This window comes from Sparus aurata, chromosome 15, assembly GCF_900880675.1.
Source record: "Sparus aurata chromosome 15, fSpaAur1.1, whole genome shotgun sequence".
Classification (NCBI taxonomy): domain Eukaryota; kingdom Metazoa; phylum Chordata; class Actinopteri; order Spariformes; family Sparidae; genus Sparus; species Sparus aurata.
Genome location: NC_044201.1, coordinates 13,229,637 through 13,250,387, shown reverse-complemented (window position 1 = coordinate 13,250,387; position 20,751 = coordinate 13,229,637). Strand labels below are relative to the sequence as shown.

General features: G+C 42.9%; 2 protein-coding genes across 4 annotated transcripts in view; both read left to right on the top strand.

Moving 5' to 3' along the window:
- Window positions 1-10: 10 nt before the first annotated feature.
- On the top strand, window positions 11-18,913 carry heatr5b (HEAT repeat containing 5B). Of its 2 annotated transcripts, none has more exons than XM_030440982.1 (36): window positions 11-163; window positions 662-827; window positions 914-1,125; window positions 1,700-1,808; window positions 1,963-2,112; window positions 2,649-2,820; window positions 2,914-3,071; window positions 3,159-3,453; window positions 4,999-5,154; window positions 5,475-5,725; window positions 5,845-5,956; window positions 6,038-6,190; window positions 6,281-6,380; window positions 6,469-6,578; window positions 6,678-6,841; window positions 7,374-7,549; window positions 7,699-7,804; window positions 7,911-8,101; window positions 8,386-8,545; window positions 8,751-8,940; window positions 9,151-9,320; window positions 9,412-9,556; window positions 9,643-9,822; window positions 10,133-10,384; window positions 11,397-11,578; window positions 11,697-11,765; window positions 12,652-12,831; window positions 12,912-13,152; window positions 13,692-13,928; window positions 14,200-14,327; window positions 15,577-15,721; window positions 15,842-16,114; window positions 16,377-16,601; window positions 16,687-16,838; window positions 16,945-17,158; window positions 17,605-18,913. In XM_030440982.1, exons 2-36 carry the CDS (start codon window positions 702-704, stop codon window positions 17,910-17,912), a joined length of 6,192 nt encoding a protein of 2,063 aa, XP_030296842.1. In that variant the 5' UTR covers window positions 11-163; window positions 662-701; the 3' UTR covers window positions 17,913-18,913. The 2 variants fall into 2 exon arrangements, with proteins under 2 accessions (XP_030296842.1, XP_030296843.1); XM_030440983.1 differs by having other exon boundaries at window positions 12-163; window positions 3,159-3,408.
- A 192-nt stretch (window positions 18,914-19,105) lies between these two features.
- Window positions 19,106-20,751, top strand: part of LOC115596615 (striatin) — a 35,836-nt gene continuing 34,190 nt past the window's right edge. For both annotated transcript variants that reach the window (XM_030441845.1, XM_030441844.1), the window contains exon 1: window positions 19,106-19,458. In XM_030441845.1, the coding sequence (XP_030297705.1) occupies window positions 19,246-19,458 (213 nt within the window). In that variant the 5' untranslated portion in view covers window positions 19,106-19,245. The remainder of the gene's footprint in view (window positions 19,459-20,751) is intronic.

Genomic DNA, 20,751 nt, shown 5'->3' with positions numbered 1-20,751 from the left:
AATGCACTGAGGTAATTGAGAAAAAGGAAAACACATACTGTGGAACATTTATTGTGAATTAAAAGTATTGTCTCTACATTATTTCCTTGGTTTTACACCGGACAAAGTTTGATGCGACACCACCGATACTCGTCGTCATTCATCCTGGGTTGACGGAAGACAGGTAGGATGAACAATTGTGTTAAATATACCCCTTATTTCTGGAAGTCGTTGTTACTGGGGTGTTTTGGAACAGCTCAATGATTTAAAATATGACGGTAAAAAGCTTTACGCTCGGTTTTGGGCGAGAGTATGTGGTCGGAGTTTAGCTTGTTCCGCAGAGGAACTAGCTAGCTTAGGTTGCTAACCAGCTCGCCTATCAACAGCTGGAGGCAGGCAGCTGTCAACACAGAACAGCAAAGTATTAACGCTTCCCAGCTTTGACGTTTTAATTCGCAACGTTTCATGCAACATGTAAGCGCGTAATCAAAAACGCCTAAAGCAGTGACAGATGCTTTAACTGAATAATTACTTACATCTTTCGCTCAAACCAAAAAAGTCATTGATGTTATGACTTTATTATTCACAGATGTTTGGTGACTCAAGTGGTTCTGAAAGGTTCTGCGAATATCAGAGAAGGGACATTTATTGACAGGGCACACCCCTTAATATATCATTACAGAGGTGAGGGTAGTACAGCACCGTGTTTGAAGGTCCTCATCATGGAGCTGGCCCACAGTCTGCTGCTCAATGAAGATGCCTTGGCCCAGATCACTGAAGCAAAGAGGCCTGTCTTCATCTTCGAATGGCTACGCTTCTTGGATAAAGTGCTCGTGGCAGCAAATAGGGTAACCATTTAGATCGATTTTGGCATTGGTTTTCTGAGTGGGTGTCTTTAGAAGCAGTGTTATATTGTCGTGTGTTTGAATGGCAGGTGGATGTGAAGGAGAAGCAGAAGAAGCTGGTGGAGCAGCTAACGGGACTGATCAGCAGTGCCCCTGGACCACCAACAAGAAAACTGCTGGCCAAGAACCTTGCTACGCTCTACAGCATTGGTGACACCTTCACTGTTTTCCAGACTCTTGACAAATGCAACGAGATCATCAAGAGCAAGGATGACACACCTGCATACCTTCCAACAAAACTGTAAGATCCTGTTTAACTGCCGCACTGTGTATTCAGCTATTTTTCTATGCTTTCACTGTTTGATGTGATACACATGTGTATTAACATGCTGTATAGCACTGCTTTCAGTCGCGATAATATACTGAAGGTCCACCTTCAACGGTATTAGCAGTTAAGCCAAATGTTAATCTGCAGAATTGACATTTTATTTAAAAGGGGAGGATTAAGTATACATGAGCAGATTCTGTGCCATGTTTTTTGCTGATATTAATGGAATCCAACTGCTGCATCAGTGTTGTCCTACTGGGTTTTTGGGTAGCTTTATGTAACTATTTTTTTTCCCTATACATAAAAATATGTTTGGAGCTTTGAGGTTAAAACTAACTCATTATGCTGGTTATCATGTTATTATCATCAGTTATCAGTAGAAGCCAGTCAAATACAGCATGTAACAAATGTGAAAATATCTGAAATACAAAGAAACTCACACTTATCGCTGCTTTAAGATAATCCATTTTATTTATTAAATTATGTATTGTTGTGGAAACTATAATATGTACTGTAACTGTAATGCATACAATAACTTTTCTTGCAGTGCTGCAGTGGCCTGTGTTGGAGCTTTTTATGAGAAGATGGGCAGGATGCTAGGAAGCTCCTTTCCAGACACCATCAATAACCTTTTGAAGGCATTAAAGAGTGCAGAGGTATGGCCTTTAAGAAGGCAAAATGGAATGCAGTTTATCTTTTAGCTGGAATTTATTAAGTTCATAGGGGTATTGGAATATAGGAATAATAGATAACTAAAGAGATTTATTATTCAGTAATCCTCGTACTTTTACATTTACTTTGTTGATGCAGTCCCAAGGCAGAGGAGAGATCCTTCTCAGCCTGCAGAAGGTGCTTAACGGACTGGGTGGAGCTGCAGCTTCATGTCACAGAGATATCTACAAGAATGCCCGCTCTCTGCTCACAGACAGGTCCATGGCTGTACGCTGTGCGGTAGCAAAGGTTGGTCTTAGAAAAATATCTAAAGGAGCTGTGAGGGAGCAAACACAAGTATATTAGATTTAGTAGGTGCGGCCAAACAAAAGTAAACATTGTTATCATTTGTGAAGGTTCCTTACAGTGGTATCAGATTCTGATGCAGCATAGAACTGATGGTACATAGTGTAATGTTTTTGTGTAATGTGTTGAAACATTTTTCTCCAAAAAACAAACCAAAAAATTAGCAGCTTGTATTTTCTGAATTTGTTAATGCCTTTTTTGTGGATTGTCGAACAACATTAGAGACTGCATTTCTAATTTAAGCAAAGCCACATCAGTTAGAGCTCTTTCCACCATTAGAAAAAAATGTCATTCTTGTTGATTGACCTCCGATGTGTTGCACAAATTTGCAGTAAATTTGCAGCAACAACATGTATAAACTAAGCATCCATATCATTTTAATACATTAGCAGTATTTCTAAAATAAAGACATTCCCTGTACAAGCATAATAAATATGTTTGCTAACAGGACTCCATCTTTCTTCTTCTTGCCTGATCAGTGTCTGTTGGAGCTGCAGAATGAGGCAGTTTTTATGTGGACTACAGAACTGGAGAACATGGCAACATTATGTTTCAAAGCCTTGGAAGGATCGAACTATGGTGTTCGGGTGGCAGTGGCTAAACTGCTGGGGACAGTCATGGCCACTGCCCTGATGCCCAAACAAGCAGCTGGTAGGATAAAAGAGTTGACTTGTGTAGCTTATGTTCAGCTCATTTCATGTTAAATAGATCTCTTCCTCATGATCTTAATACTTTTTTCCTCAGTGATGCGTCAGAACGTGAAGCGGGCCACTCTAGAAGAAGTGCTGGAGCTGATGGCCACAGGCTTTCTACGTGGTGGATCTGGCTTCCTGAAGAGCGGAGGGGAGATGTTGAAGGGGGGAGGCTCTGTCAGCAGGGAGGTTAGGGTGGGCGTCACACAGGTGAGGGGAATCCTCGATCATGAGAATCTGAGCCTGCCTTGTCCTATTCAGTGTCTTAACACATAATCTTTCTCCCAACCTCCTCAGGCCTATGTGGTGTTCGTGACTACGCTTGGTGGTCAGTGGCTGGAGCGCAACTTTGCCACGTTCCTGTCCCACGTTTTGGACCTGGTGTCTCACCCACGGGCAACGCAGACCCATGTTGAGGCTGTGTACTCGCGCCGCTGTGTCTCCTTCATGCTACGCGCCACCCTCGGGGGCTTACTTGGAGAGAAAGCACAAATCGCAGCCGGCAAAGAAATCTGCCAAGCCATCAGCAAGCAAATGAGGGCTGTGGGTAAGGAGGATGGGGGGGAAATATCACGGTTCAGAGCATTACAGAGTAAGTACTCATCCATTATTATCACTTTTGATTCGCCCCTTCATTCATTTTCTAAAAGTCTTGCATGGTTTGCGCTTGTGTTGCATACGGGGATGGTTTTTCATTTCAGTCTTCTTCTGTGTGTGGAGATGGCTTTCCCTCCTTCTGCTCTGCCTCTTGCTTTCTGCCTTTGTTTCTTATGGATCACGCTCCTCTAGTCTTTTTTTTCCACATTTCTTTCTAACCACAAGCAGCATCATAATGTCATGTAACATTATCCATTGCCAGCTCAGTATTCGAACCACTCATGCTTGCATTACTGCATAGCCTCCATGGCCGTTTGCCTGTGAATTCACATTCTGTTATTGCATTACAATCCCCTAAGGAGCAGATAACATAACTCTTTCTGACTGTTGACATCTGGCTAACACCAGCAGAAAAACTGCATGTGCCACTAAATTCACTGACTCATCATAAGAGCAAGCCATCCCTCCCCCCAACAGCAACAAGAAATAATATTTGCAAGTTTGTTCATTGTTTAGTTTTATTGATTTCAGTTCCTCCAGATTTCCATTTTTGTTCTGCCTCACAACAACACATGGATCAAGTTTATCTCATTCACAAAGGATGATTCTTACTCTGATTTGCTTTGCAACCCTTAAACTGATGTAAAAACGTGTCAATAATACGTTCTTTGGTTTATATTGATGTTGAAATAGAAAATGAAAAAACATACTGAAGGTCGTGTCCTGGGCTCTTCACTACACTTGCTGCTTGTATGTTTTCCAACCAGCTGGATCTGTGAGACAATGGACAATTATCTCTGCTAAAAGTAATTTGGAAAACATTTCCTGGAGCCATAATTGAAGTGGGATCTCCTTGTATATGTGTTCTCTACAGTTGGTTCTCCACATCCTTAGTTGTATGGAACAACATGACTGCCAAAGTCCAAAAAGCTGCTTTAAATCTCTTCTCAAAGTCATTTCAATGACTTTTTCCTTTCTTTTTTGAACCGTTGCCTCTTTAGGGCTCTGAGGATTTAAGTTCTCGATAAATGACCATCAGAAGGGCTAATCAGCTAAGTTACTTGAATTCAGATGAGGTTTTAATGTTTTCCTTTTTGGCACATTCATCCTTTAATACAGCTATCAACTATCTTTTCTGTATGGAAAAAACAAATCCTCAGAGCTCTTTTTGTGGCATATCAGTGTGTTTCTCTTGTAAATGATTCTATTTCTTGATGTGATTAAAGATGTGTGACAGCATTTACATGGACTAATGTGGTCAGCCAGTGAGGGTATTATAGTCTGTTTTTATGTACCATGTCAGGAGATTATAAACAACCTTGTTTATCTGTCAAGGAGTGCCTTGTGTTTTTGGAAAATCTCCATCAAAGTTACATTTCAGTGCAGGTCACTTTATCCATTAATGCTGCACACATTCTGAATTAGTCAAATATAATCATATTTTTAAGGACTTTTGATCTTGCTAATCTTGAAAGTTTTTGCAGTGTACACTGACGAACACATCTTGTTTGCCTCTCTCTCCTCTCTGTGTTTTTTCCAGAGGCAGTCGTGAATGACATCAGTGGAGAGAACAAGGCGGGGGCAGCCGATGTCTCTGCTAGTCAGCATGTTATGGTGTGTGCCCTAAAAGAGCTGGGCAGTCTAGTTCAGAGCTTGAGTGCCACAGCTTCACCGCTCATCCAAGAGCCTTCTATAGGTGAGACACACAGATACGAAATGGGACATTTGTTTCAGTGATTTTATGTTTCTATAAACACAAGCTGGGTTTGCAAAGATGACAATACTCTGAGGTTGAGTGAAACATGCTTTATTAGCCAACATCCTCTGTGACCTAAGTGTGTAGTGTGTTTCTTTTAACATTTGACATACGTAAAATATTATTTAGGGTTACCTTTTTGATACCATATTAATGTTCTAAATCTCATACATAGAACCCTTAATGTCTCCAGTCAAAACGAATAGCTTTATGCTGAATTCTCTCACAACTTAAAACATATTCCATGTCTTCTTTTTCAGGCCTCCTTGAAACAGTGACCTCAGTGCTGCTGCACCCAAGCATGGCAGCTCGTTTGGCGGCTGCATGGTGCTTGCGCTGCGTTGCCGTTGCACTGCCCTATCAGTTGACCCCGCTGCTGGACCGCTGTGCAGAGAGAATCAACAACCTGAAGAGTTCACCTGAGGCTGTCAGCGGTTACAGCTTTGCTATGGCTGCTCTGCTGGGAGGCGTACACCAGTGTCCACTGGGTATCCCCCACTCCAAGGGCAAGGTTTGAATCCTCAAATTGTAATCTTACTGGTCCCTGTCATTTAAGTTTTGACCTTCTGTACCAGCCTCTCTGATTCCTCTGTATGGATTAAAAACGTTGTGAACGCTCTTTACTTGTAGTTGGTGGTTAGTATAGCTGAAGACCTCCTGCGGACAGCAGCTCAGAATAGTCGACTGTCCCTGCAGCGCACACAGGCTGGATGGCTGCTGCTGGGTGCCCTCATGACTCTGGGTGAGCCTCCTAAACATCTCTCTTATCTCTTGGCTTTGATTTGTCGACAACACTGTCTCACTCACTGACAACACTGCCCAGGTCCCTCCCTCGTGCGATATCACCTTCCCAAGATGCTGCTGCTGTGGAGGAACGTGTTCCCTCGCTCCCAGAAGGAGCTGGAGGCAGAAAAGGCCAGAGGAGACTCCTTCACCTGGCAGGTCACCCTGGAGGGCCGAGCTGGAGCACTCTGTGGTAAAGAAGCACGCCTCCTAATACGGCTGAACATGTTCTTTAATGTTAGCATTAGTAATTCTGTTTCATTCCTGTTCCTTCCCTCTTCAGCTATGCGTAGCTTTGTGGCCCACTGTCCTGAGCTGCTTACAGAAGATGTGATCCGTCGACTGATGACTCCCATTGAATGTGCCATGACCATGATGTCTCAGTGAGTGTTATGCTTTTAAATAAAGACAGAGGCATATATTTTTTTTTGTTGCAGGATGCGTGATTGTGACGTTTTCTCCTTTTGTTAGTGTCCCTGCCATCATTAAGGTCCATGGTGCTCACCTGAAAGCAAGTGCAGCGATGGTGAGGCTCAGGTTGTACGATATCCTGGCTCTGTTGCCTCCCAAGACCTATGAAGGTAACAAGGTCACTTCTGCATTTTTCCTGTCCCTTGTCCCACAGAGGTTTTAAACACCTTTATAGAGGGTGTTTTAAAAGCAATAATCTTCTTGTTTAGGGAGCTTCAACGCCCTCCTGAGGGAGCTGGTGGCAGAGTTCACTTTGACAGACAACTCGGCCAACACCACCACTTCCCTGCTGCGCTCTCTCTGTCACTATGACGATAGTGTGCTCATGGGTTCTTGGCTGCAGGAGACGGACCACAAGTCCATAGAGGATCAGGTGAGCAAAATCAAGAGTTATATGACTAATGCAAATATTTCTACGAAAAGAAGAAATGTAAATGTGTGTGTGGTTGGTTTGGATAATTATTGTCTTTTGTAAAATGGTTCATAACCATATTTAAATTGGTAAAACACAAGATTTTAGCTTTAATGTATCATCCAGAAGTAAATCTTTATTGCACATTGTAATGTCTATAGAGTAGTGACACCCATTGTGTTTAGATTAGTTCTCTGTAAACCTCACTTTCAATATACAATTTTGTCAGAAAAATCACAATGAACACTGTTCCACATTTCTGTCTGCTTTCATGTTCCCATTATTATCCATTATTATTATCATTATGACTAAATGAGTGTATAAACTTGTGTTTTGTCCTGTGTTGTTGGTAGTTGCTACTCTGAGGAAAACGGAAAGTGATCTGTTTGTCTTTGAAACAGCAGCACCAACAACACCTCGAAACGTTTCTAAACCACTTTTTTGTAATGTCTTGATCAACACTGATAATACTGTGTGATCGTATTTTATACAGCTGCAGCCCAACAGTGCGTCTGGCAGTGGAGCTCTGGAACACGATCCCTCCTCCATCTACCTGCGTGTACCGGTCGGCGAAGCCATCCCAGGACCTCTCCCATTGGGTGTGTCAGTAATCGATGCTTCAGTGGCGCTGTTCGGTGTGGTTTTCCCCCATGTCTCCTTCAAACACAGGTGCGACTTTTAGTTGTTGCTGTGGGAATATTGAAAATGATTTTAGTGTCTGCAGCTATGTTTGTTTTGTTTGTTGGTTTAATGTGTATTTTTATTCACTGTTGCAAAGCTCTTTGTAATATTTCCCCCCGATTTTGTGTATGATTCAGGCTGCAGATGCTTGACCATTTTGCAGAGTGCATAAAGCAGGCGAAAGGAGTTCGGCAGCAGGCAGTTCAGCTGAACATATTTACTGCAGTGCTCAGTGCCCTTAAGGTGAGAAAAGTTGTTTTATGGTCCACTCAAGGCAGTAATATCCTGTGTCATTATTGAGGTAATACGTACCATGAGAAATGTATCCTTTCTTCCCTCTTAATTGAAGGGTTTGGCTGAAAACAAGAGTACTCTGGGTCCTGAGGAGGTACGTAAATCAGCCCTTGCCCTTGTGATGGGAGCATTGGATAATCCCAACCCCATTCTGCGCTGTGCTGCTGGAGAGGCCCTGGGCAGGATGGCTCAGGTGGTGGGAGAGGCGACCTTCATCGCCAGAATGGCTCAGACCAGCTTTGACAAGTAAGAATTTTGTATCTGTATCATCTGTGTTTTTTTTTTGTTTAGATTGTTATTTCTTTCTCTTTGTTCTGTTATTTATCCTGAGATAAGGGGAGACTTCATCAGCGCACCACCATTAGAATCTGTTAAAGTTTGAACTTGTTATTGTTGCTCAGGGATTTTTTCAGGAAGATAAGTGGTTCAGTCTTTCATTGTTCTCAAAACTTTGACCTGAATCTAGCTCATCGCTCTATCCTTGTCTTTAATCATGTGATCCATATCTCCCCCCCTGCTCTTTTTTCCAGACTGAAGTCGGCCCGTGATGTAGTTTCAAGGACGGGTCATTCACTGGCTCTCGGCTGTCTCCATCGATACGTTGGAGGAATTGGCTCAGGCCAGCACTTAAAGACCAGTGTCAGCATCCTGTTGGCTCTGGCCCAGGATGGGTCCTCTCATGAGGTCCAGGTACAGTGAATTACTCAGGGAGGATAGATTTTTTAAAAATTCACTCATAATTGACTGAGAATAAGAGAGTGGAAGTCTGAGCTATCTGTTTTTCTGTTCTCTCCAAATTAGGTTAAATGTGTTGCTATTTTTTCCAATTTTATTTTCATGATTTGTGCCTGTAACATGTCACTAATTCAGATATTCTCCTTCCATCTTGTGTCAGACATGGGCTCTGCACTCTCTGGCTCTGATTGTGGATTCTAGTGGTCCCATGTACAGAGGCTACGTGGAGCCCACACTGTCCCTGGTGCTCACCCTGCTCCTCACTGTGCCTCCATCTCATACAGAGGTGCACCAGTGTTTGGGCCGCTGCCTGGGAGCTCTTATTACTACTGTTGGACCAGAATTACAGGGTAATTGCGGTACAAACAAATTTAGAAACCTCCTTATGCGACAGCGATTCTCTCCTTTGAATCATGTTTCTCTAAAAAATGTGTAAATGTACTGTACCATTTCCGGACCAGCAGGTGGCATTATAGTCCATTTTAACCCAGCACAAGCTGCTGTAGTGACTTCAAAAAACGTCTTTCTTTTTCCCTCCTCTTAATTGATTGGTTTGCCAGGGAATGGAGCCACCATCTCCACCATCCGCTCGTCCTGCCTGGTTGGTTGCGCCATAATGCAGGACCACTCCGACTCCCTCGTGCAGGCAGCTGCCATCTCATGCTTGCAGCAGCTGCACATGTTCGCTCCACGCCACGTCAACCTGTCCAGCCTAGTGCCCTGTCTCTGCGTAAGACATCCTGAGTTACTGGACTACGAATAAGGTACTTATAAATTGTTTTAATCTTAATCATAATTTCTTATTGTGCTTTGCGATGCAGGTGCACTTGTGCAGCTCCCACCTGTTGCTGCGGCGTGCTGCTGTGGCTTGCCTGAGGCAGCTCGCTCAGAGAGAGGCTGCAGAGGTGTGCGCGTATGCCATGAGCCTGGCGAAGAGAGCAGGAGACAGCAAAGACGCTACTATCAGTGAGTAAAAATCTAGAGAGACTTTAATCAGCATATCCCAGCGAGACACTGTGACTCTTATTGTGTTGATGTTGTCCCTGGCTCAGATCTGAACATCACAGAAACTGGACTGGAGGGCGTTTTGTTTGGCATGCTGGATCGGGAGACGGATAGGAAGCTGTGTTCTGACATCCATGACACACTGGGCCACATGCTGTCATCTCTTGCTGTGGAAAAGCTTCCGCATTGGCTGAAACTCTGCAAGGATGTTTTGGCAGCAACTACAGGTAAACACAAAACTACAAAATATGACACATTACTATTTTGTGTCTCTAAGGAAATTAAGGCTGGGACAGAAAACAGAGTAAGTATCACACTGCAACTAATTCAAGTTACACTCAGTAGCCTAATATCAGTTGATATGTTTTGTGAGTTTTACAGGCCTACATTCATTTACACAAACATTCATAGTTCAGTCCTTCCTGTCAAGTAAAGCAAAAACAAGCACAAACACTGGAGCAGACAATACTTGACATGGTGGACTCAATCTGCCCTTTTTAATCCTTGTATCCTGAATGTGTTGGTCTACTCCTCTAGATGTAGGAGGAGCTGTCGTATTCGAGGTGGAGAAGGATGAGGAAGACTCAGAGAAAAAAGACGAGATGGACGACGACACCATGTTCACAGGCCTGGGCGAAGATGACAAGTCCAAGCCCTCTGTTGCACCGCGCTGGGTGACGCGGGTGTTTGCTGCGGACTGCTTATGCCGCATCATCCTGTTGTGTGAGAACGACAAAGCACACTTTGACCTGGCAGCTGCCCGCTCTGCAAAAGCCAAGAACCCCAAAGGTACCAATCACCACACTGCCAAAACAGTAGCTTTGAATCAAGGATTTGTGTTTTATGCCACCTGTGACCTTTCGTCAGTGCTTGAAATAAGACTGGCAACGATTAACTGATTACTTGTCAACTAGTCAGTTATTTGTCGATTAGTTTGATTGACTTATAGTAATTCTTTATGAACCAATTGATCTGATTCCAGCCTCGTCTTATTCCTCTTTGACAGTAAACTGACTATCTTTGTGTTGTGGACAAAACAAGACATTTGAGAACATCATCTTGGGCTTTGGGAAACATTGAATTCAACATTTTATATCATTTTTGGACATTTTATAGCATAGAAAGTAATCAACAGATTAATTAATGATGAAAATAATCTGCCAACCAATATTGCATTTAGATTTAAATTAGTAAATATGTGTGATTTGTGTATTTTTGCAACCTCAAGACAGTTCAACGGTCACCTGCTGAATAAAGCTAATTCATGTGCTTTAATGTCAAGATCGAAGAAAGCTAGAGATGACTAAGCCAAAGTGGAAGTATGAGAGGAGCCAGCATTTATATAAGTGCCTCAGAAATGAGGAAGCGCTCTACAGGCTAGACAGTAAGAGCCCAGTGTAGTGACTTTAGCAGCTCTGGAAACAGCTAAGCCAAATTTAGTGACTGGGATTGAATGGATCATTGGTTCTGCATGTTGGTGTGGCCAACTAATCCCTTTAAGATGCACTTCAGCTAAAGCTGAATTAAAACTCAGCCACAAGGTCAGTTTGTGGTTTTGTTCGAGTCATTGCAAGTGCACACTGAAAATGTTCATCTGTATTTAATATTCAATTCACTCTCTCTAAGAGGTTTAAAAGCAAGTACAGAGACCTTGAAGGAGGCAACAATTAAAGATTCTTGCTGACGCACAACCCATCATCAAAGGATTACTAAAGCAGATATTAATCAATGACTGGCAAGTTTTGAAAAGTACAGAAACCTGTTTTAATTCTACTATTTCTCCCCGTTTCTGTCCCTCCAGGAGATCTATTGGTCCTACATTTGTCTGACCTAATCCGCATGGCCTTCATGGCGGCCACAGACCACAGTAACCAGCTGAGGATGGCCGGCCTTCAGGCCCTGGAGGACATCATTAAAAAGTTTGCGTCTGTACCAGAGCCCGAGTTCCCGGGGCACGTTATCCTGGAACAGTACCAGGCTAATGTAAGTCAAAACACATCAAATCGCATTATGCTGCAAAAGTCCCAAATTAACAATGACACAGCAAATCTGAAACAAACTGAGGGAGTTAACTTTGCACCGATCATGTGTCATCATGTAGGTTGGAGCTGCCCTCAGACCTGCGTTTTCACCTGACACGCCATCTGACATAACTGCTAAGGCATGCCAGGTAAGACACTATGCTTTGTTATTGTTTAAAATTCTATCGCCACCGCATAGCGATTATTTTGATATTCGTTCTATTGAATAGCACTCACAGATATTTAGATGTTTTGATGATGTTGGAGGCTTTTGTAGCAATGTCACTGCAGTAACAGTTAATTACCGCTGTGCAGTGACTCATCACCCCCTTAGAACCCAGCAGTGTCAGATTTCCTGCCTTGATGCTCTTTGACTGATGTGGAGGAATGAGTGACAATGGGAAATAACAAACATGCCTGTCAGCAGTATTCTTTAAAAAACCTGTTTCTCTTTTACATTCCCCTTCGTGTTCCTGGCTCAGGGTTTTTGCCCATTGAGACTATTTCTGGTCTTTCTGAAGGCCGAAAGCTTCATCCAAGGGTTTCTCTTTTTTGGAATAGAATAATCAACTTCAAATAACAACCAGACAAACCAAATATTCACACCTTGAACTGCAAGATCACATAACATGCCCTACAGAGAAATATCACTGTAGTGTAGATAAGCAAATATCTAACAGTGAATTTGCTAAGAATATTTGCATCATTACTTATTTGTAAATATGCTAAAAGAATGACTTCTAGGACTCCTGCCCTTGGCTGCCTGACTCTCTAATGCCCATTCCCCTCAGATAGATGTAATCTTTAATGTCTGCTCCACCTCTACACCACCACACGTCAGAGCTATTTATTAATAACTGCTTTTTGACACCCCCAGCCATTTCAATGGTAGATATGATAGCGAATCAACCTTGAACACTTTGTTATGTCATGAAGGTTTTTCTCTAGTGTTGTAAGAGAAGTCACATCTGAAAGGCCACGGGCGCTGTGAATGTTCGATTTGTTTTTGCATTTATTACCGTTACCGCCCTACAGGTGTGTAGTACATGGATTGGTAGCGGCGTAGTCAGTGACCTCAACGACCTGCGACGAGTCCACAACCTGCTCGTGTCTTCGCTGGACAAGGTGCAGGCTGGGAAGGGCTCATCCAGCCAGCTGTACAGTGAGAGTGCCACCACAATGGAGAAGCTGGCCGTGCTGAAGGCATGGGCCGAGGTGAGAGTGATGGCTATATTAGTTATATTGTAAATGATGAACATAATCAATCTAACAAAACACTCTGGTTGTCTTCTCAGGTGTATGTGGTGTCGATGAAGATCAAGAAAGAAGCAGAGTCTAAGCCCGCCAAACCAGCCAGAAATGCAGATGAGGACGACGATGAGGACGATATGGGTGCAGATGTCCTTCCACCAGACAGCCTCATAACTTTGGTGCAGCCAGAGCTGCCATCGCTGAGCCGCCTGTGGCTGGCAATGCTGCGGGACTACGCTCTGCTCACTCTGCCTGCTGAGTTCTCCAGTCAGCTGCCCCCTGATGGTACAAGACAGACTCTCGTTCTATTTCCAGTGGCACATTTTCTACTTTTCTCTTGGTTTTATTGGCACCTTGAGTCCTCATATGCATGGACGTGTGTAAAGAACAATGATGTATTTCAGTGTTTTCTAATAGTAGATTGGAAATATATCCAACTTCAAGCAATATTTTTTGAGTTGTTTGCTCTAGTTCAGTCCCATACAAGATGTGATTTTTTTCTCCAGAGAGCAACTCTATTCCCCCCTAAAACCTTCAATAGAATTTGGACAGTTTTTGATAAAATCATCAACAAAAACATCTCCTCGGTTACTGTCAAACAGTTGTGTTGAACAGATAAGATGTTCCAGCACATTGTTGATTCTGTTTTTAGGCACTTCAATCTGAATTTGTCAGTTGTTTACCATTGGGGAAAATACACATGAATATAGAATTCAGGGGAAAGAAAGATTAACTGTGAGTTTTCTTAAATTAATCTGGTGCATATGTACCAAATTCAGTTAAAATCACAAGTCAAAGTCACAGTATTATTTATCTGTGTTCAGGTGGAGCGTTTTATACTCCGGAGACTATAGACACAGCAAGACTCCACTATCGCAGTTCCTGGGCACCCGTCCTGCATGCTGTGGCCCTGTGGCTGAGCAGCACTGGATTCGGAGCTGATGAAGAGAAAGAGGACGTCCCCTCAGCTCCCTCCAAGGCTCCTGCCCTCCCTCAAGGAGCCTCCGTCACCACAAAGACCTTTGAGGAATCAGTGGAGGACAGGATGCATCTAATGTTGGGTAAAGAGATGCACATCTACATACTTTTTTTTCCCTCATGAACAGATCAATAATCTGTAATGACGTAGTTTTGGTATATTGGTGCTCATGTATTATAAAGAGGAATCTCCTCACCCAAATATATCACTTTTTCATAACGACTGCTGTTTTGTTTACCTTTCAGCCATGGATCATCTGCCTGGCATCTGCCAACAGTGAAAGGGTGGTGCCGGATAGAAAAAGACAATAGCATGAACACACCCTAAGTGCATTTCTGTGTTCTGTCTCTCAGGTGTCAGTATAGAGTTTCTTTGCTTCCCCCGGCCCGAGGAGCCCATTGAACATGTGATGTCCTGCCTGCAGGCCCTGTTCACACTGCTAGCATCTCCATGTGCTAAAATCCACATCGCGCAGGACCAGGTAAAGACACAAGTGAAGAAATTACATTTGTAAGGAAGAAAGATATGGGATTTGAATCTTATTTACACGTTTAACCTGATTTATCAGGTGATTATCTGTATTGATAATCACCTTACTGACTGCTATGGGCCTATCCGCAAATAGTATTATGTTGAGTGATGGCAGAGGCTGATGTTTATCTGTTGTGTCACATCAATTTTGTACTGGTACATTCATGAGGTACTGGTGCATCTCTGCCATCTGTTTGTAAGGATGGCAGTTTAGTTGTATAGCAGGCTAAGAAAAAGAATCTCTTTCATGTGAAAGAAAGTTTTTTCTTAAGCTTTCAAAGAAAATGGGGTATTTTTTTTGTTTCCGTGGCACAGAAGTAGGAATAGATATCAACAGAAAACTCTGGTATCAGCATCAACTGTCAGCCGAATTGTGACTTTAAACATTGGTATTGATATTGGCCCACTCACAATTGGTGCATTTCTGGAACATTTAAAATTAAATATAGATAACATATCAAAACTGTAGCTGCAATTTGTATCTGCATTTTAAACAATATTTATATTATCTCATTGTTTTATTCTATCTTTTGTACTTTCAGTTAACTTGCAAAGATTTGACTTCTAGTGGGTGACTTTGTTGATTGCAGACATACTTTTACAAAGTATCAAACAAGAAACAGTGGCTGTTTGGAAGGCATTTGTGATTTACACCTTGCAGCAGCTTTTTTAGTGGTTTAGTTAAAGTGCGATATTTACCAGTGACTGATCTCCACCTTAGTGCAAATATCTGGAAAATACGACAGGACCACATGATATTTACTGACTTTACAAGCCGACAAGCACCACTGCAGTGCTTCATTAAACAACTGACTGCCACAAAGTGGTTGATGGGAAACTGACGCCTTCAAAGGATACATAGGGTGTGCACTACAGATTCACAAAAAAAGAAGGTTGTGTTTCTGTGCTCTATTTAGAGGAGCAATTGAAATGGGACAGGCCTTTGCCAACCCCATGACGCAAGTCCAGCTCCTTAAATTAGGACACTGCATTTGTCTACATGCTATGTGTGTGTGTGTGTGTGGAGATTTTAGCCAATCTTGTATATCAGTAACAATTTTCTGTTCTTTTAATAGCAAAAAAATATACTATATATTTGACAGTTTGAAATTTAGTTGAAGATGTTTTTGTTGAATTAGATTTGATATATTCCTGGTATTTCACTGTGGCATAACCGTTGCTGTTATTTTCTCTTGAAGCTGTTGGCAGTAGAGCTCTTGAACGTGCTCCACAGACTGCTGCTGACCCGGGACCCTCCTGCTGTCCAGCTCCAGGTCAGTGCTGTTGTACAGGAGACCATCAGGGCTGCACAGGACCATCTGCAGCAACAGAGGACCAGCAAGGGTCAGGAACTAACACATCCTACAGGCTCAGCCTTGGTTACATTACAATACCTTACACTAGATTAACTTATTTCAATTGTGTGGCTGTTTGAGTGATAAAGGTAACTGTTATTTTGTTCAGGCAAAGAGGAAGAAGGCGAGAAAGACTGCCAGCCCAGCCTTGGGGAAGGGGGAGACACAGGGGAGCTTGTCCCTGGCAAGTCTCTGGTGTTTGCAGCCATGGAGTTGCTCGTGTTCATCTTGGTGCGCCACTTACCACAGCTCAACACACGTGTGAAGGAGTCACCCAGCCATGTGCCACTCAGGCCTCAGCGACTACCCGAAGAAAGCGCTCGCCTTGTGGCCAACACAGTTTCCATCCTGGCAGAACTGCCCTCGCTCTGTTCTCCTGCTGGTGAGGCCTGGGGCAAATGCACGCACACAAGCAAGCACGCACGTACTTACGCATGTACACATACAAAAGCAAATCTTTCAACCTTCTATTCCAACTTGAATGTTTTATTCATCATTATTATAGCCTGTATGACCTGCATAGTTCAGGTTTGTGTATGCTAATGATGTTATATGCATTAGAGTGAGATTAGGTATGAATATAATTAGCACGGTGGTGCAGACAATGAAATGATGGCCCCTTTTCACCCCATCTGCCTTTACAGCAAGCATGACCATTCTCCCTACGGTGCTCTTCCTAATCACGGGGGTGCTGAGGGAAACTGCAGTTAAGACTGCTGACAACTTGGTGCCCGTGCCTGTGTCAGCTGCCCTGCAGGGCATCAAGACCATCATCACCTCCCCACTGGCCCGGGTGGAGAGCATGCAGGCACAGTGGACCGGCCTCGTGAGGAGCAGTCTGGCATCTGTGCTCGAGCACTCACAGCCAGGTAAGTAAAGTATTATGACATGTTAGTATGACAGAGTATGACATGATGGTGTCCTGACAGTATCCATGCTTGTTTGTTTCTGTAGATGAGTCCAGGCCTGACATGGATGAGGTCAGTATGTTGACCGCGATCACCCTCTTTCTGCTGTCTGCCAGCAATGAACTCGTTGGGGTAACCGTCCTGCAGAAGGGGTGCATGGACCGCTTCCGAAATGCCCTCAACTCCAGTGATCCTTGGGTAAGCACACATGTATACAAACACACCTGGCACCTGGACAACATTTTAACACCCAATCAGTAGGTGTATTAGAATGGACGTGAGTGTTTCATTGTTCTTGCCACAGGTTCAGGCTCGGTGTTACCAGCTGCTGTTGTCAGTGTTTCAGCACTCCAGCCGTGCCCTGTCCACTCCCTACATCCATGCTCTGGCTCCACTCATGGTGGAGAAGCTGAAGGCGGTGGAGCGCAGTCGGCCAGGGACCGCTGCAGAGCTGCAGGCTGTGCAGGAAGGCATCAGGGTCCTGGAGAATTTGGTCGGGATGGGTGAAGAGCAGAACCGTAAGTATACCTCTGCCTAATGGGCCGCTAAAGTACCGTATTTGTTCCATTAAAGTGTTTAGCTCCATTAAAGCAGGTCACTTAGCTCAGTGCCTCTGAACGTGCGCTGTCAGAGATCAGAGCAAGGGAGCATTAAAAGCTAAATTTAGAATTCCTGCACTAGTTTACTGTCAGTTTTACAATTGATCTCAGCATTATGCTGCACAGCATTATATATTCTGTATTATTTATTCATATTTATACATTTTGTATTGTTTTATTCTCAATTCTGCTTCTTCTTGTTTATTTGTAGTAAAGCAAACTGCATCCACTGATAAAAATGTGCTGTAAAAAAGTTGATTGATTTAATATTTTTGTATAAGTGGTATGTATATTAAGTATAATAACTAGTTTTGCTGTAAGTGGTCAACCGTTTTTAATGTTTGATTGTTTTATGTGCCCAATAGGGGTGCAGTTGCTGGCTCTACTTGTACCAACTCTCATCTCCTACCTTTTGGACGAAAATGCCATCTCCTCCGCCCCCCAAGTCTCCAAAGGCCTGCACGATTTTGCCCTTCAGAACTTAATGCGAATTGGCCCCCTCTACCCAGCTGCCTTCAAGACAGTAATTGGTGCAGCACCTGAGCTTAAAATCCGTTTGGAATCTGCCATTCGGGCCAACCAGGCCAGCAGCCGAGCCAAAGCTGCAGCCAGGCAAGCTCAGCCAACTGTGCAAGCTGCACCAACCATCAAACTGAAGACGAGCTTCTTCTGAACTCTCCACAAATGCACTGTACACTCTCGCAGCCTAACTTAATGTTGTCTTTTTGGTCTGTTTTGTTTTCTGTCAACAGAGTGGTACCACATGTCATGTCTATGTAAGTTAGAGTTTCTTAAGTGTATTTATTTATTCTGCACCTCATCTTTGTTTTTGATGAATGAGAACTCTTCTTGAAGTCAAAGAGGCGATTATGTAAATATCATTAAAAAGCCTTCGAATGTTCACTTTACAAAAAGCTCACTTAAAGATCTGTAGTAAGGTTTGATTGTGTGAATGTATCGTTTCCAGACTTGATGCACATCCATAAAGGGATACAATTTACATCTCTTTTTTTCAGTAGGTTCTTTTTTTTCAGATTTTGTCCTTTTTGCCTGGTCGTCATCCCACACCATCCACTTGTTATTTGTACTGTGCCATTTTTTTGTGATTTTGCATCACCATGAACGTGGCAGATATTTTATTCTTTAATATTCCCGTCATACATTTTTGTTTAATGAAGCTGGTCTAGTATATGGCCTAAGAGTCTTCTGATTGTTACTGATGAGTGTTCATAGTTTTGTTCAATTTTCTTCTTTTTTTTTTGCTTTTAAATTAGGCGGTAAACATTCCTACTACATGTTCTTTAACATAACAGGTAATGTACTTTTGATCATCATTTTGAGCCCAGAATTAGATTTTACTAGAACCCCTTAAATATTAAATGCATTATGCTTAAAAAATGTTTCAGGCAGAAATTGTAATTTTAATAAAGACAGTTGATTGGTCTGCGGATAAATGGGGGACCTTGTTAACAAGCACATCATTTAATATGCAGCATATCATACTGATTGTTGTGTTGCTCAGAGCTGAAATTTGATTCATATCTATTTGTTTTAGCGACATGAAAATTTGAGCATCAGCCACCATCATAAAGTGGCAGATTTGTTGAAATGGCCCTTTGTAATGTTCCTGAGCCTGATCTCTTTGAAATGTGAATAAAGTTGCTTCGACCTCTCTTTGCTGTTTTCTGTATTAAGTTAGACATGTCTCAGTCAGTATGGGGAATAAATACTGATTCTGGATCTGTAAACAGAGTGTTCAACTGATTTTATCCTTCGGGTAACATAAACAAGGGGAGTCTGGGTTAACGAATCGAGCGCCCCCAGCCAACACGCTGTGGGCGTGGCCGTTGCTGCTGACGTCAGTCAATGACAGCTAGCTGTCAGAAAGTGAGTTCATTCCCTCGAGCCGAGGAGACAGAGCGCAGTCGTCAGGTTTTTGCCCTTCCGTTGGTATTAGCGCCTGAAATCAGCGAGACAGCGGGCAGAGCTCTCCACCGAGCCCGGCCATGGACGAACAGGCGGGGCCCGGCGTCTTCTTCAACAACAATAACAACTCTGTTTTAGCCGGCGGAGGGAAAGGACCGCTGCCTGATGGCGACGCTGGGGAGGCGGCGAGGGCGCAGTACAGTATCCCGGGGATCTTGCACTTCCTGCAGCACGAATGGGCCCGTTTCGAAGTAGAGAGGGCACAATGGGAGGTTGAGCGGGCCGAATTACAGGTGAGAAACACCACATTTTATGTATACACGACCACATATCAGTGGCACTACCGGGGCAGAGCGCTGGCCCCTTCTAGTAACTCGCGTCGCGTTTTTGTTTGATTGTTCTGGTTACAAGGCTAGCATGTTAGCTTTAGCTCAGGAGCTAAAGCAGCTGCAGCGCCCCCCCTGACCTGACTGCACGACGACTGTTTGCGACCTATTTACTGTGACTTAAACCACTAAACTTTCTTGCTGCCTTTAGGAGGTGAACGACATGCTTTTTAGTGTAGGATTTTAGGATAATTTGTCGAATTAAACGACCAAGTGATAGCTACATTTACTAGCAAAGAGCAAAAACATTGTGTAGAAACACAGCCGCTACCTGCCTGCTTGTCTACTTACAGCCAATTGTATAGCACCCCGCCTTGATTTTTATTGCATTTTATTTCTAAACTCATAAAAATGAAGTAGAGGAGACGTATGTTATAAGTGTTTTGCTCTTTTGAGAGCTGTTGTGTTGACAGACAGGCAGCACATAACACACAACAGATTGTGGAGTTTGTATGTATGTTTATGAATCTTATATTATGAGCTAGCTGCCATGTCACTGCCACTCCTAAGAAAACATCAAAAATGCTGTGTTGTTTCTGTCTTGGGAAAAGGTCACAGTGCTTTCAATTGTTCTTACTCATTGGTCCACCATTTAGATAGTATATCTGACCCCTATCTCATTGTCAAACAAGTCATTTATTTGTATTGTATTTGTATATGTGAGCAGGCAGTAGGTTTCCCACTGTAAAGAGAAACCTGACATAAACTAAGAGGTTGATGTTTAAGTTAATGCCTTGCAAATACCCTTGTTTGGTTGTGGTTTCTAGTCCAAGTTGAACTTTCTCTCCGAGTTTCATTTTGTGTCCCCTTTTATTCATTTTCCATGTTTGATGGCACTGTGTGGTAGTGCAAAATGGGTCAGCTTACTGTATTTATTCAGGTGAAGAAGGTAATCACTTGGGTTGGGTTTGGTTTTATCAGCTGGCAAGAATAATGTGTATTACATTCAAAACCCTATCACAGGAATGTTTGTGGCTTTAGCTGGTCCTAATTTAAGATATAAACTGTGATTGCCAGCCGATGTGATCGACTCTTCTTACTTATGAGTGTCTATGGTTGGGGAAATGACTTCGGACATCATGTGCCAGACAATATTTGTGTCCAGGATCTTAGCATGAATATTTGGTAGAAAATAATATGACCTGTCCATCATTTTGACCCAGTTGAGAGGCTATAGTTGTTAGATTGCACATAGAAGGG

Bases quoted from the DNA above. Each gene is read 5' to 3' on its own strand.
- heatr5b (XM_030440982.1), top strand. From the start codon at position 702: ATGGAGCTGGCCCACAGTCTGCTGCTCAATGAAGATGCCTTGGCCCAG. The intron at 8,102-8,385 runs GTAAGAATTTTG...TCTTTTTTCCAG, and splicing joins GCTCAGACCAGCTTTGACAA to ACTGAAGTCGGCCCGTGATG. The intron at 9,557-9,642 runs GTGAGTAAAAAT...TCCCTGGCTCAG, and splicing joins CAGCAAAGACGCTACTATCA to ATCTGAACATCACAGAAACT.